This window comes from Thermobia domestica, chromosome 13 (genome assembly GCF_964235325.1).
Source record: "Thermobia domestica chromosome 13, izTheDome1.hap1.1, whole genome shotgun sequence".
Lineage (NCBI taxonomy): Eukaryota > Metazoa > Arthropoda > Insecta > Zygentoma > Lepismatidae > Thermobia > Thermobia domestica.
This window is the reverse complement of record NC_137466.1, coordinates 179,500,301-179,517,078: the sequence shown is the minus strand read 5'-3', so window position 1 is coordinate 179,517,078 and position 16,778 is coordinate 179,500,301. Positions and strand designations below refer to the sequence as shown.

Genomic DNA, 16,778 nt, shown 5'->3' with positions numbered 1-16,778 from the left:
ATTCATCTTTTCTCAAGGTGGGAGCTCATGTGGTTCGGATTCCACGTTAATCAGTAGGTCCACGTCTCATATAGCCTCGCTGCTGAAAGGGACGCTAAACTAAAATCAACTCAACTCATCTTTTCTCAAAACGTTCACTTTCGTTTTACAGCATTATTTAAAGGAATAAAAATGAAATCTGTCAGTTTAGCATCCCACGATTATGCTCGTTAGGGTAAGGAAGACAGATGACTAAAGTAAGAGAATGGCGAAAGGAGAATTAGTGGAATGAGACTGTGGGAGGAGAAGGGGTACCCCAAGAAAACCCCCCCACACGATGTTGTCCACCAATAACTTACTTTGCCGGTGATCGAACCGGCGACTGCACGCACCAAAGGTAAGCACTCTACCACTGACCCACCGTGCCTCCTTTCAAAGGAATAAAGGAAGAACAAAATGATGGGAGTGATCCGAAATGATAACCTGTTAATAATATAATTTTCAACTCGTTAGTTCCAATATTAAATAAGAGAAGAGAAAACTGTATCCACTATCCAATGCCTTTGACCGTATCCCTTCACTTTCCAGGAACACATTCTGTAGTATAGATATTGAGAACTTAATAAGCTAACCAGAGAGGGCCAACGAGGGCCATGACCCAAGGCGGCGGCAAATTTTATCAGACCAGTTTTTCTTTTTAAATCAAATCAAATCAATAACAACTTTATTAACTGAGACTGAAGACTATATATTATTTTATTGTATTTATTTTATTTTTTTCCACTTCCACTTAAATATTCACTATTCATTTCACTGTGTCAAGTTTTCTACACTGTGATTTATTGTCGGGGGCAGCAAAAATGTTAAATACGCACCTGATTATCAGTATTACAATTTGGTCACGATATGCCGGAAAAATTACAGTAACAGAGTCGGCACATAATGGTCAAGGACACTTCTTGTTTACTTTCTTTCTTTCTTTTTTTAATATGATTATCCTAAAATGACGTTTCTGGTTCAAGGTTAACGTATATATCATGTTACATTTGATGAAAAACTAGATTGACTGACGTAAATTCAGTGTTTATTCCCGTTGCTTATAATAAAAGTCTATACTTTTTAAAACTTTTTTTCACTCTGATTTCGCATATCACGTTCTTGGATTGCAGAAATATGATCATTGTGTTCTATAACTTTATAAATAGGAGTATCGGATTATCAAAGTACAGTAAAATTGCTGAGCTAGGCTGTTTTTGCATTCCAGATAATGATGAGAGATTGTGGATCAATTTCGGTCCTTTATTTTTTTATTTTTTATTTTATTTTTTTTAGTTCCAGTGAGTGACTCAAAACAATGAACATTTTCGAGAACTGTGAAAGTAACCTAAAGGTCTTCACGGGCTGGAATTTTTAGCCCGAGCCCGGCCCGGCCCGTGAATTTATAATATGAGGCCTAACCCGAGTTCCAAATATTTTCAGCCTTTAGGTCGAGCCCGACCCGAGCCAGTGTGGTAATCAAATGAGCCCGAAATAAGTCCGAATTACAGAAACTTAATAATTGACGAAAATCATATTTTTATTTACAGAAATTAAAGGTTTAATTTTGCAGTAGTGCTTTAAAAGTTCTCCAGAAAAAACGGTCCGATAAAGATCGTTCTACAGTATATTTGCAAAAGTTAGGCCTGAAAAGGCCCGAGAAATATACTTCTATGATTAAAAATTTATGGTCCGAGCTCGGCCCGAACCCAAAGTGATCGATGCTTTGTAGGCCCGAGTCCGGCCCGCGGGCTCGACCCGAGCCCGTGCAGACCTCTAAAGTAACCAATCTACAAAATGCAAGTAAATAAGCAGATACGAGTTCGTAGATATTGCCTCATACGCCTGAAATATCTGAGCATAATTCTCAAGTTTTCAAATATCTACAATATTATAAAAGATTTTGAGAACAAGTATTGGTTCATATAGTACTATTAATAGACTTACTTTTCAATTGTAATGTTACTTGTTATTGAGTTATATGCATAATGACATTCAGGTTATCTGAAAATAACTTTATGAACCATTATGTTCGATTATCTTCAGTCATATTCCAGCAAATCCATAATCCCTCGCTATTTAATTTCTATCGTTTCTGACACGTAATTCTCACAGGGTTCTTTTGAAACCTAACTTAACACCGTTCTGGGAGTTCTGTAGAGACCGAGACAAATGACAACCTAACGATGCCAGGTCCGTTCTGTACGGTGAATGCTTAAGATCTCACAGACAAGTTTTCTCAAGTTCTAACGCGTCGTTGAAGATGTGTGCTGTCTGTCGTTGTCATCGTGGTGTACGACACCTTTTCTGTTAAACTTTTTTGGCCGTTTCTTTTAACTTGCATGGTGCATTCGTGCTGTCGATAATACAGATCCGGATTTATTGTTCTGTCTGCGACCGCAGCTCGTCATGCACGACCCCCTTCCAACTCCACCAAACTCAAAATGAACCTTCCTGAGCTCAAGTGTGGACTTCGTCACAGACTGTGGAGCTTCTGCTCGCTTTGACCAGGATGTTTATCCCATAGGCTATTGTCGTAGATTATTCACTTTCCATTACTCGTGATCAACCGCTTCAGAAATGACTCGAATTCGATACGTTTCAGTAGAGATTCGACCGAGTAAATGTTTTTTAAAGTCAGGCACCCAAACATCGAACTTCTTTTTGTGGCTGCTTTCTCCAAATATTTGATATTGTTTGATGGTGAATGTTTAGGACATTGGCCTTGTTATGACTGCTTACAAGGGCGGATCCAAGGGGGGCTAAGGGGCTATAACCCCCCTTGACGCTCAGGTTTACACTGGATAAAATGGGCTTCAATTCTGCTTTACACTGGATAAAACGGCAAATTATAGTTTAGCCCCTCCCTTGATCATATCCTGGATCCGCCACTGACTGCTTACATAGGGTCTTGCTCGATTTTTGATAGAATATCATCTACTTTTGCTGTGATTGGTCGCCCATTATGAAGGACATTGACTGTTGCTATTGATAACGTATTTTACCCATAAACAGCACATATTTCTTCTCGGGTTTGCGCAGCATTTATAGGGAAAAATATATATATATATAAAATGTTGCGCAGTTTTTTTTTTCGGGAAGTTCACTCATTTTCAAGATGCAATACATTATGTCTGAGACGAATTGCAACACTTTTTCTACTAGCTTCTATCTACTTTTCAACTAGCTTCAACTATTAGCTGCCAAATGACGTTAGGCCGAACCCGCTGTGACTCAAACACCTTGAGATTTTGAGGCACTAACGCCATCTTGTGCACAAAAGGCTCGATATTTCTTAGATTATCCAATAATAATAATAATAATAATAATAATAATAATAATAATAATAATAATAATAATAATAATAATAATAATAATAATAATAATAATAATAATGTTTAAAGCGTAATGAAGAGCGTTATTACAGCAGTACTTGCATCTTTTGTCTTCACTACTTTAGATTACGATTTTGTAGTAAAATATTTAAAAACGTTGTGATGTTCGTGAAAATACTTACATGTAGCATATTCTACACATTTGGAAACCGTTGTTCTTACCATTGTAAACACAAATAACTTTAATTGCAGGCATATTGCTCCATATCCCCATTACCCGGCAGTTGATCATGGTGGTGGAGGTCACTCCGGAGATGTTGCTCTTGGTTTTCTTGGATTTCTTCTGTTATTGAGTGTTTTGCAGGTAAATATTATAGTGTTTTAATTTAATAGAAAAAGTATTAGTAGGTGTTTGTAAGAGATTGTATTCCAGCAATCATAATATATAATAGGGTTAGCTTTGAGGGCTACTGTTCTTTTCCGGAATTAGTGATGATCTACGTATCTGTTCACTAATCCTCTTCACAGAAGGAATCATAAAACAGTAAGGCCCGTTACACAGTCACGCGGAGCTCCGCGCGCGGAGTCCCGCGTGGCAAGATTGTTCTATTGATTCTTTATGGGTGCATACATAGTCACGCGGAGGCCTCCGCGTGGCCCTATCCGCGCTCCGCGAGGCAGATAAGGCCATTGAGCAAATGGGTGCTTACATAGTCAAGCGGAACTCCGCGCGCGGAGCAGCCACTTCTCTTTAAAATTTAAAAAGAAACGTGCATGGTAGCAAAAGCAAAATACAAATTGATCCAGATTTTTTTTTCTTATTTTTGATAGTGAGTTGCTAAATAATATTTTATACTGTTCTATAATACTATTTTCATATTTTTTTTAGTGTTATTTTTAATTTAGTTATATTGTCTTCGTTTAATTGGAACTTTCAATTAATGTCTTTGCTTAATTGGAACTGTACATGTGGTGCCTCTAATATACCACTGTTAACAGTACGTGACTATTGTAATTTTTGGATTTTCTTTCAACAAATTTCAGTTTCAGTTTCAATTATCACGGAGGTTAAATTAACAGCATGTTAATGGGATCCCTCTTGTGAGGAACACAAAAAGCGTGACATCCGTGAACAGGCATGGAACGAGATATGTATTTTTTTTTTTTTTTTGTAAAAATGAAGGTATGGACAATGAAAAAATATAAATTGAGGCAAATAATTTATCTCTACTATTAAATAGTTGATTGTGTGTGAAGTTCTAACCAAATGTACAAACATTGGCTATTTTCATTTGTTAAAAAACAGTATCTGTTAAGTGCTGTATTTTAAGAGCGTGCATATGAATTTTATTTAAACTGCATTTTTATAATTTCGATGGATTTTTTTTTTCAATTAGGTCATCGAACGACTGAATTGACGTACGGAAATTATTGAAGTACTTCACGTCTTCTCGCAAATCTATATACACAGACGTAAAGCTCCCTTCAGACTTCTTTGAGAAACTAAGAGATGAATCTTGAGACATTTATTTTTCTGTGTTCTAGAAATATTAAGATGCCACTATTGTCGTTTCGAACTTTTTATGTTGACTCGCAACACTGACTGAGAAGAATCATGTATATAATCACGTGACGCGTAGCGCGTAGCTACGGATGACTGTGTAAGCACACACGCGTAGAGCGGAGGGCGGAAGACGGAACGCGGAGCTCCGCTTGACTGTGTAACGGGCCTAAGGTCTGTGTATATAGATTTGCGAGAAGACGAGAAGTATTTCAATAATTTCCGTACGTCAATTCAGTCGTTCGATGACCTAAAATCCTTCGAAATTATAAAAATGCAGTTTAAATAAAATTCATATGCACGCTCTTAAAATACAGCACTTAACAGATACTGTCTTTTAACAAATGAAAATAGCCAATGTTTGTACATTTGGTTAGAACTTCACATCCAATCAACTATTTAATAGTAGAGATAAATTATTTGCCTCAATTTATCTTTTTTCATTGTCCATACCTTCATTTTTACAAAAAAAAAAAAAAAAAAAAAAAATACATATCTCCTTCCATGCCTGTTCACGAATGTCACGCTTTTTGTGTTCCTCACAAGAGGGATCCCATTAACATGCTGTTAATTTAACCTCCGTGATAATAGAAACTGAAACTGAAATTTGTTGAAAGAAAATCCAAAAATTACAATAGTCACGTACTGTTAACAGTGGTATATTAGAGGCACCACATGTACAGTTCCAATTAAGCAAAGACATTAATTGAAAGTTCCAATTAAACGAAGACAATATAGCTAAATTAAAAATAACACTAAAAAATATGAAAATAGTATTATAGAACAGTATAAAATATTTAGCAACTCACTATCAAAAATAAGAAAAGAAATCTGGATCAATTTGTATTTTGCTTTTGCTACCATGCACGTTTCTTTTTAAATTTTAAAGAGAAGTGGCTGCTCCGCGCGCGGAGTTTCACTTGACTATGTAAGCACCCATTTGCTCAATGGCCTTATCTGCCTCGCGGAGCGCGGATAGGGCCACGCGGAGGTCTCCGCGTGACTATGTATGCACCCATAAGAATCAATAGAACAATCTTGCCACGCGGGACTCCGCATGCGGAGCTCCGCGTGACTGTGTAACGGGCCTAACAGTGATCGATACAGACAATATGATGGAGAGCACAGCGAGCTACCTTTCACAACTGATCGGTCAACTAGTAGACTGCGGTCGACGCGTTGGCCACGCCTAATGTATGAAATGCTGATTGATTCATAATAAGAAAGGAAAATTGTGTTAGATGTAGTCATGCTGTTATAAACGTTTATTTGTGTTCTTCTTTTGTCATACGGCACATGTCTAGGTGGTAGTTTGATCTAGGCATTGGTGGACATGAAAATAGTGGTCCGGCTCCTGAATGCATGCAATACTGCAAGAAATGGGTACACTAAGTAATGTCTCTAACATAACCTCTTAGAAGAAAAAAAAACATACTTTTAAGGTCGATGTCACCCTCAACGTTGGGGCTTATCTGAATAACGCCAAGTAACTTACCATCGGAACTTCACCTAATCCAAGTCTAATTATACAGGATGTCCAATATACAATGCAACCCGGAGTTTGGGATAGTAGAACTTTTGAACCTGAAGTGATACACGAATAATGGTTATACCAAAATGAAGCTTTGTTCATGTATATATTTTTAAACTAGAAAGCAACGATTGAAGTACACTAGGAACCACACAGTGTTGCCATATGTAACCAAAGGTGTAAATCTTTTTTTTTTTTTTTTTTTTTTTTTGCAAAACATGTAAATTGACTCATAACTCATACGTATGGATGTTCTGTCGTTAATTTCCAGTTTGTTTAGTTGGAGTAGCTTGCACAGAGAAAAATCCGTTCTCCGGACAGCGGTATATTGTACAAATATACGGTATCATCTTGCTTACTGTAGAAATCAGTACGGAGCATACGTTATCCGTATGCTACGTAGGCACTGCCCTTAGATGTTACATCATGCCGTTGCAGGATGTTTGACATCTAACAGTTTTCCGTATATCACATGCATATACTTATGTTACCTTCGTCAGCGATACCTGTATATACATTCATTTGTATGTGAAATCCTGATAGCCTACATTGTTTCATACAGAAAGTACGTATAGATGGAACATTTATACAAAATGTATTATAAACCATGAGTTTTCAGTTATACGTCTGGTGTACGTTAAGTCCAAAAAACTATGCTACTATCAAAAATGAGTTACCAGCTCTACAGCGGATGCTGGGAGTGTCCCCTGTTTTGATTCAAACACTGGATCATACGTTTCACCAGATAGGCAGCAACTTTACGAAGATTAGAAGTGTTAATGTTCTTAATGGCAATGGGAATGTTCGTTTCCAGGTCTTGAATAGTTCGAGAATTGTTCTTGTATACCTCTTGCTTTAAATAGCCCCATAGAAATGAATAGCAGTGTTGCCGGGTGCATGTAAGTAAACGTTTTATCATGATGATTTCAAAGTTTGTTTTTCATTGTTTTCAGGAATTGCATAATGTATACAGATCCTTAACACATCTTTTGATGCACAGAAACATCACCAGGGTTGCCAATTCAGAGTGTTAATTTCTGAAAACTACGATTTCTCTAGTTCCCCCTTACAGAGGCCTCATCTGATTAGTTATCGGTGGAAATGAAAAATTCTTTTTTCTGCTTCATAGTTTCCAAGCTACTCCAACTAAACAAACTGAAAATTAATGACAGAACATCCATACGTATGAGTTATGAGTCAATTTATATGTTTTACAAAAAACAAAAACTGATTTACACCTTTGGTTACATCTGGCAACATTGTGTGGTTCCTAGTGTACTTCAATCGTTGCTTCCTAGTTTAAAAATATATGCATGAACAAGGCTTCATTTTGGTATAACCATTATTTGTGTATCACTACAGGTTCAAAAGCTCTACTATCTCAAACTTCGGGTTGCATTGTATATTGGACTCCCTGTACGGGGGGGCGTCATTTAGGGGGGGCAGGGAGGGGCATTTGCCCCCCCTGAGTTTGAGATTTATATAGATTTTATGAATAGAGTAGGAGTAAATGAGTGAAAAACGCGAAATTTTACTTATATCGAGGGGTTTTGCCCCCCCCCCCCCCAAGCAAAATCTGAAATGACGCTCCTGCCTGTACGTTCGTTATGAGGTGAAGCTTCGAGATTAAAAATTTTGTCATGTCATTCTTATTAGGTAGTGATGTACTTCAGTGCATCATTAAGGTATAATCCTATCTTGATGGTATTCTGGTAGCCTGGCGGTTTTGTTTTGTGCTGTCTTCGGAAATAAGCTGCACTGTTACCACGGGTAAACACTTAAAACCAAAGATACTTCTTGCTGCTGCAATCATGGATATAATTAGCTCTGGTATGGAGATTTTCGTGCGTGAATATGAAAATTTGAGAGGGTTCACTTTGATCATGTGATTAGCGGGAAAGAGTACAATCCACAATATGTTTTGAAATGAGAAATTTGAAATAATGATATGTAAAATGCTATATGTTCATGATATATATCATACTTTAAAAGACTTTGTCTATATATAATAATAAGTTCATTCTCTCGTAAACTGAAATATATCGAGGATAGTGTTTCTACAGGCACGTAGACATTGCTACACACACAGAGAAATATTTATATTCGTGATACACTTTAATCATTGCATTCTAATCAAGGTAGAGAACTAGAAACTACGGTAACTTACATCGGATATAATACACATCTTTCACATGTACATAAATTCAGCAAAATTGAGTTGAATTAGGCAGGAGGCATGGGTTAGATAGAGCCACTGAAAGTTTGAGCCAAGAGTCTACTATGAAAAAGTAAAGCAAAACCAGTGAAATAAAAGTATAGGTCTGGATTCGGCAAGAAACTCGATCTACGTTCTCTTCTAACCATTCTGAATTCTGGGGTGTTGCAAAAATACCAAACAATTGCAAAATAACAAAACTGTAGACTAATTTTTTAAATATGTTTTGATAGATTTTCAATAACCCAGAATTTAGATGGATGAGACAGGTATATGGATATTACTAACACTATTCAGTGAAAACATCACAACATTGGTATCTAAATTGATGTGAAATGCATCCATTATTACAGAAGTTTCTTACGCAGTTGTCATTTAACAGAAGCTTATATTTCTTAGTCAAACATTATATGATTCTTATATGTTGTCTGGCTACAGATGTTCACTATGAACTGAAACTTAAAGGTTGAAAATTTTCCCATGTGTCATCCTTGTTAAATTTGACTATGATTCGCCATCTGAAATACAAAATACTGTGTTTTTCTAATCTTGCTGTGCTTGCTTTCCTCTAAGATTTTCGATAAAGTCAACACAACGTTTGTGTTACCGAGTGTGTTCTTTGATGAATCACAATTCTTCGTGTTGTTGTTTCAAGCTTCCTTCCAAAAGTATTTTCATATGTCCAATATGTGCCGAGATTTTAATTGTCACATGTCAATAATTTTTGTTTAGTTTATTATACAGGGTTTTCATAAAGTCTGGACGGATTTAATTTGCTTATAATTTTCATAAAAATGCTCATAATGAAATCAAATAAAGTGCAAACGGTAGCGGAAGGATTAAATTTTTAGTTGGCAACACTGTTAGATAAGCGGCAACTCTGAACACGTTCAGAGAGGGAGAGGGAGGGCAAGGCTAATTCTAGTGTGTCGAAAGTTCACCAAAGAGCTCAAAAAGCCGGCACCGACTGAGAGTGCAATCCGAAAGTGGCATGCTAAGTTCTTGGAGACAGGAAGCGTCCTGGACCGTCCTCGAAGTGGGAGGCCGCCAACATCGCCTGCAACAGTGAGCAGGGTAAGGGAAAGCATCATCAACAGCCCACAGAAGTCGATTCCTAGACGGTCCTACGCGAATGTGTGGACGTAAATGGCGCCCAGTTGGAGGTGTGACGGTGAATGAACTGAGCTGGTGCAGATTACAGGTAAAAATTTAATCCTTCCGCTACCGTTTGCACTTTATTTGATTTCAATATGAGCATTTTTATGAAAATTATAAGCAAATTAAATCCGTCCAGACTTTTTGGAAACCCTGTACTGTTAGATAAGAACAAATAATATGACATACTGCACTATTAATATCAAATACATTTCTTTATCCGTCCTCCGATATACACAATGAGTTGAACATGGACAGCTTGGATACCAAGTAAATTAACTCCAAAATTGAAATTTTCCAGGAGAAAACTTTAAACTTCAACATCTCACCTAAATCGCAACAAGAGAATGTCATTTACTATCAGCATTAGAAAATCAATTTCAGAATTATATTTTTAGTTTCAACCAATAAAGAAATATGCATTTTTCATGAGACATTAAACTTTACTGAACATCACGAAAATTTGCATTTTGCAGTTACAGGTACACCACTGTTAGGGTAAAAATTGTGAGAAGTTGTTATGGTAAAACGTGTTTTGCAAAAAATGAAGGTGCAGAAATTATCAAGTTAAAAATTGTTTTAGAAACAGCTATTATTGTCAATAAACAATGTAGAAAATAAGTAAAAGAAAATAACGTTTATTGATTGTTCTAAAATGTCTGAAAGTATATAAAATTAGCGAGATAAATGGTTTATGTATTTATACCCGTATGACCTTAATAGAAGATGTTTAAAAGTGACTTATAGAATTTTATTGGTAAGGCACGGTTGCATGAAAGCTTTGGTCTTAACAACCACTTGGCATTCAAATAGTCCCTATATACTCATGATTACAACAGGAACAGAACAGTAGAGAATTTTATACACTGATGGAATAAATAGGTGTCCAATAAAAAGTTCCAGATCTATTTCTTTCTAAAGGAAGGATGTAATTAATTCTTAAAATGTCAATATTTTAATTTTAGTATAAACTTATACATTACAATGTAATGAGAGACACAATATATAACAAGTAATTCCCGTGATTCTTTCTTTAAATGAGACTTTAAATTCCATTTGCACATGATTGAGATTAAGTTCTTGTTCCCGGTTCATCCAAAATCTTGTACCACTATTAAAGTAACCACATGTCTTTTTGTTTCTTCGCATATTTGAAGCTCTCCTGCTTTATGCAGACTTCTAATGTTCTAATGTTCCATTTCTTAATCTATTTCTTTATTTTGTCCTTCAGATCTCATGTAGTAATCTTGTCCTTGAGATCCAGAGTTTTTTATCTCATGAACTTGCCAGCAGATTATAAGATTCTTTGTTATTTCGTGGCCAGGTAGATTGCCTTGAATACTGTCTTAACTCTTAACATTACGAGTCTAAATTTTCATCTTTACAATCTCTCTGTGCCCTTAAAATTCCTCTGTTTGACTCAGGACTTAACATACCTCTTAAATTGCTGGAGCTGCGAATCAACATCTCCGCTGTGTTCGTCGAAGATGTTATTGTTCCTTTCAATCAAGTATAGACAAATCACGTTTGCCCAGACGTGAGGTTTAAACAGGATTTTGCTGTGTATTTCTAACTGTAGTGTAGTTGACCAACATTTCAAGCGTAAAGTGTGAACACGATTTTGCTGTAAACTTTAAAGTGTACCTATTAGTGTATCAGCCCTAAAATTGACTATAATGTATTTATCCTTCTGAAATAGTATAATATGGCAATTGTATCGGAAATTAAATTGCTCGTAGACATCATTTCAGTTATATAAGAAAAACCCATTACAGTCACCAAACACCATCTTATCTGATTGGAGTCTGTGGGTGTTGACGATGTTAATTACAAGCTCAAGTGTGAACCTAATGGTATTTTATTTTTTCTAGAATTCTTTGAACAATTTGACGATGATGAATGCGGCTAATAACAATGCTGCAAATAACAATGGTGGAGCAGCAATGAACGGAGCAGCCATGAATGGAGGAGGTGCTCGTAGTGGCAAGAGGACAAGACGAGAGACAAAGAGCCTTGATATTGACCCACTGGAATCCATTTCACGCATTGTGGTACCGTTAATGGTAAAAGACAATAAATATATTATCATGAATCAATTTACATAACTTATTATGGGTTAAATTCCAAAGTTGGGCGTCCGTTTCCAGCAAAATTTTTAAAATTTACAGGAAAGATATGAATAATTTGATTGTTTGTGTGCTTGATAATGTATAAGAGTCTCGAAAAATCTGTTTATTTGTTATATGTAAGCGGTTATAAACATGGGACTATACGGCGAGCGGAGGGAACTACTTGGCGCAAGGTAACCGAACAGTTGCATTGTGGGGAAGAAACGAGCATTTATGTTATCAACATGGCGAATGTACAAGGGCAATGAACTAACAGTTTTAACATTTGTGAAGCAATACGTTGATAACGAGCAAAATCTTTTAAAGGTTTGTGAAGAGCACGGATTAATGAACCTAATAACAAATGGCAGAAAGTGTGGAAAGGAGATAACAGCGAAAAAACGTGGCGAAAGAGGACGCCCAACTTCGGAATAAATGCCCTTATTATAATATTTTAGATCTTTATTCACTGCGAGTCTACAATTTTCTTTATACTAACAGGGTTAATGGGCCTCAGACTTACTCCATTGTCCATGGCACCTAATTTTTTGTGCATGAACATATGTTTATTATGTTTATCGAATGGGCTAGGTTTGATTCGGATGTCCGGATGACTCGTTCATGTCCGTTCCTTGTCAGTTTTATTACAATGTAACTCATGTTGATTTTGAGATCATTCAGTTGTAACCTATTAGATAAATTCGTTATTTTATGAAGAAAATTAAAACAATTCTCCGAAACACCAAAAAATATATTTGTATTTGTTTTTCTATTATTACTCCATTGCATTCTTAATTTATCTAGAAATGTGGGAAATCAAAGTAATACTGAAAATTCCCTATCCGTTGTTCGAAAGTAATACGATTATGGTCTGAAATTATACGATAATATACGAACTCTTTTTCAAAATATTATGAATGTAATGAGTGCTAATTATGTCTAATGAGAAAACGGCCTCTTACATAATTTATTTCATTATATAGCTTATGAACTTGCCAATAGCTGTAGGCTGCATCAAGTCTTAAATTAACAGGTAGCTGTATGGATTTTTTTAAAATTTTGTTTAGAAGTTAACAGATAAAGAAAAATTATTTACTGAGAAAAATCCATTTTGGAACGTGGTTGTGACTTCGTGTTAATAATAGTATTGTTTGTTCGTTCCTAACGTAAGCAAATCTGTAATTCTCGATACATTTTCTCTACATTTGTGTCTTATCGTTCCTATTAGAACTTTACTATAGAAAATACAGTTGAGGTGATTTTCATCACAAAAAGAAAAACAATAGTCGAGATATGAAGAAAAATCAAGATTGTCGCTTCTGTATTGTGGGGTTCGCAATCTCTGAGAAATTAATTTTGGCAGTAGTCTTTGTACTTACAGGAATTTTACGGAAAGTCATACTCGAATATTCAATAGTCTCTAAGTTAAAATGTTAAATATGTTCTGCACGGAATTGTTCATACTGATATTCCCAGTCGTGCACCCAGAGCTTCAAAGTTAGAGGAGGTGCAACATTACAAAAAGAATTCATCTATAGTATTGAACTGTGTTATTCTGAACCTGAAAATACGATAAGTAGTTGTTAGGTACTACCACCTATACTCTCAGAAAATAAAATGATACAACTAGAGTCTTTTTATAAGAAAAGGAAGATTATAATACACATGAAGTGTAAGTTCAAATCTTTATTCTACATCAATAATTTCTCTGCTAAACAAATATAGTTTTATTAATGAAAGTGCACTAATGTAGGATAGGGAGTGCGGATATCCGGATCCAGTGGACCCGGATGTGCCTTCGATCGGGAGATTATTTAATGTTGATCAGTTTCAATGGAATTTCTTTATGGCATCTGCAAAGCCGTAAGCTTGGCTAGTTTACAAGAGATTTTTATCGAAAATATATTCTACGCCGCTTCATATGAAGTCAACAATCTTTGCGCTATGTGCTTTCCAAGTTGATTTTGATGGGAGGGGTTTCTGGAGGGAATTTTCCCGACATTCTTCCAGTTTTCCCTTTTCAAGTACGTCATGGGTCCCAAGCACCTATGGAAAGCTTGTTTCATGCTGAAGAGAATGAAGTATAAACCGCAAGTTTCCAATGAACAGTGTAGATGCAGTAGCTATTTCACTGCGAGTCTACGAGTTTCTTTATACTAACAAGGTTAATGGGCCCCAGGGACTTACTTCGTTGTCCATGGCACCTAATTTTGTGTGCATGGACACATGTTTGCTATGTTCATCGAATGGGCTAGGTTTGATTCGGATGTCCGGATGACACGTTCATGTCCGTCCCTTGTGAGATATGAAAAATTTAGAATATATTTATATTATTCTACTCACTGAAAGTAAAGTTTCTTCCTCTATGTTGACTCTGGAATTATTATTTAAATAATTAATATTTTCTGACCAGAATATGCACTTTTTTTTATTAAAAATAAAGTATTTCGTAACAGTTTCCATAATGTAACGTTATCTCCCTCAGACGATAATATTATTATCGTCTGAGGAAGGAAATTGTTACGAAATACTTTATTTTTAATAAAGAAGTGCATATCCTGGTCAGAAAAATATTAATTATTTAAGAAAAAAAGTAATGCCTGTTTATAGCTTTAATATCTTCTCCGTGATTAAATGTTTATCTGTCTTTTCTTTTGTGTGAGAGTTCAGGCTTGGATCCCGATTGCAGTACATCTACAACAAAAGTAAATAGCATATTTTGTATATGGTCTGTATATAAAGTATGCTATTTTCTTTCGTCGATGTCTGTACGTGTGGTTCAGATTGCATGCTAAATATAATTCCACGTCCCGATACAGCCCTTCTGTTTAAAATCGAGCTTAATCTTCAAGCAATTACTCGTTTTCACTCGAATGAACCACTATTTATGCAAAATAAAGATAAGATTATCCTAAATCTTCCTAAATACAAGTGCCTTAAAATCCACCTATCAAAATAAATGGCTCTCATTGCACCAATATAGCCATTATTGCTGCCAGTTGGCAGAATAGAAGCTGTAATATTATGTTCTTTTCTATGCTATATGTTTTATACAAGAGATTCAAATATATTCTGCAATTTTATTTTAAAAATATTTATTTCATTTTAATTTTAACAGACCGCTTACGCAGAGAGTAAGGATCAAGATCAACATTACCACTGCATACAAAGAAAAATGTGTCTGGCAAATAAGAAATTGGTTAAGGAATTTGGAGCTGCAGGCAGAGTGATAGGACATTTTGTCAGGTACCATTTTTATGAATACTTTTACTATCTACACATACTTTGTTCAATAAAATTTTTACATAATGTGTGTGTTTTGTATCCGATCGCACAAGAACAAAATACCAATATATGTGAAGAGGTCAAGGAAATGCATAACGCAAAACAACTATGGAGGCATTAGTAATGAATCACATGATTGACAAATAACTATGTCCGTAATGTTCGGAATTTGTACGAAATAAAAGAAACATGTCATAAAATTGCACCCAAAAAATGCCACTTGTCTGTTCAGTCAGTAATGTGTGTAGCCTCCGAACGGTTAGACGTTCCTGATCACACTAAGACATACTGAAAACCAGATTATCCAATGCATGTTGGGGGAAAATGTGAAATTCCTGTGTGGTAGCCGGTATTAACTCCCTGAAGTGTTTTATTTACGCGGATAAACTGTTGTGGATAAAAGGTCCCACATGATCAAACGTAAATAGAACATCCCCAACCATCGCGTATATCAACTACCAGCGTCGGATTTTCAGGCCGGGGAGTTTGGAGATCTGCACCATCATGGATAAAAACACTCACTTGACTTAATATAGTTAGAAAACGCGGCGTTGAGCAACCGTTACCGCAACAATATGGATGAAACAAGTTTGTGTCGAGGTGAGAGCAGTGTGCAATGGTCCTTTAGAGGTGGCATTAGACATATTCGAAACAATTCATATCGAGAGAAGCTACTGGCCAATTCTTCCGACAAACGCATGCCGGTCCACAATACCTGTACGACGAGTACGGCCATTATCATCCAAGAACGTGAATCCTATACCAACATAGTGTGAAAACCCAAGAATGACAGGTCTAAGAACATTATTCACGTATGTCTGTGCATCCATAGTACTCTGTATGTATACTAATGTTGACCGCCTACCAAACATGATTCCCTTCAAGAACAATGCTGACCCACTCTATTGCTGGTCGCGTTCAATCATGAACTGGGTACGGAAACGCTTTCCAGGAGCTCTCCGGACGCGAATAGCGTCATCATCGGTATACAGTCCAATCGATACTCCATCTGCAAACATTTTGTGGGTCCACTGGTTCCGTGTCCAATTTGCATATTCTCTGGTCCGTCGCACACGCTAAGCTCTATGTTGTGCAATTAGTCGAGACACCGTCACAGATCTTCTAAAGCGAAGTCCTGTCTCGTGCAGTCGATTTCGTATTGTTTGGGTTGACACTTCGACCTCTGAGAGCAGCGGTGTAGTTTCGTTTATCGGCGCCCAAGTGGACTCCAAATTTGCTGCTTCTCTCTACTCATAGCCTCATGCCCGCTAAATTAATTATCGGTTGAGGCAAAAGTCGGTGTATAAAGCAAATTTATAATTACATTTATTTACTATTTGACATACCAACAAATCTTTACACTGTACTTAAAAACATAAAGTTTACTTTACTACAAAATTTACGAACTTTCCGAGCAGCACACTCTAAAGTCACATAATCAAAACAATTCCATCTGCCAATTCTCTTTCAATCGACAAAATTGCCACTTTAGTCAATCTCACCTGATTCATAGAATATCTTAAATAATTCTTAATTAGCTTTACTTTAGAAAATCTGCATTCATAACTGCCAC

At 36.2% G+C, this 16,778-nt stretch overlaps 1 protein-coding gene across 1 annotated transcript in view; it reads left to right on the top strand.

Annotated features, from left to right (window-relative positions):
- The window catches only part of LOC145667875 (uncharacterized), a 104,570-nt gene that overhangs the window by 79,450 nt on the left and 8,342 nt on the right, over positions 1-16,778 (top strand). Inside the window, exons 5-7 of the mRNA XM_081735307.1 lie at positions 3,603-3,714; positions 11,684-11,875; positions 15,039-15,166. Of these exons, the coding sequence (XP_081591433.1) occupies positions 3,603-3,714; positions 11,684-11,875; positions 15,039-15,166 (432 nt within the window). The remainder of the gene's footprint in view (positions 1-3,602; positions 3,715-11,683; positions 11,876-15,038; positions 15,167-16,778) is intronic.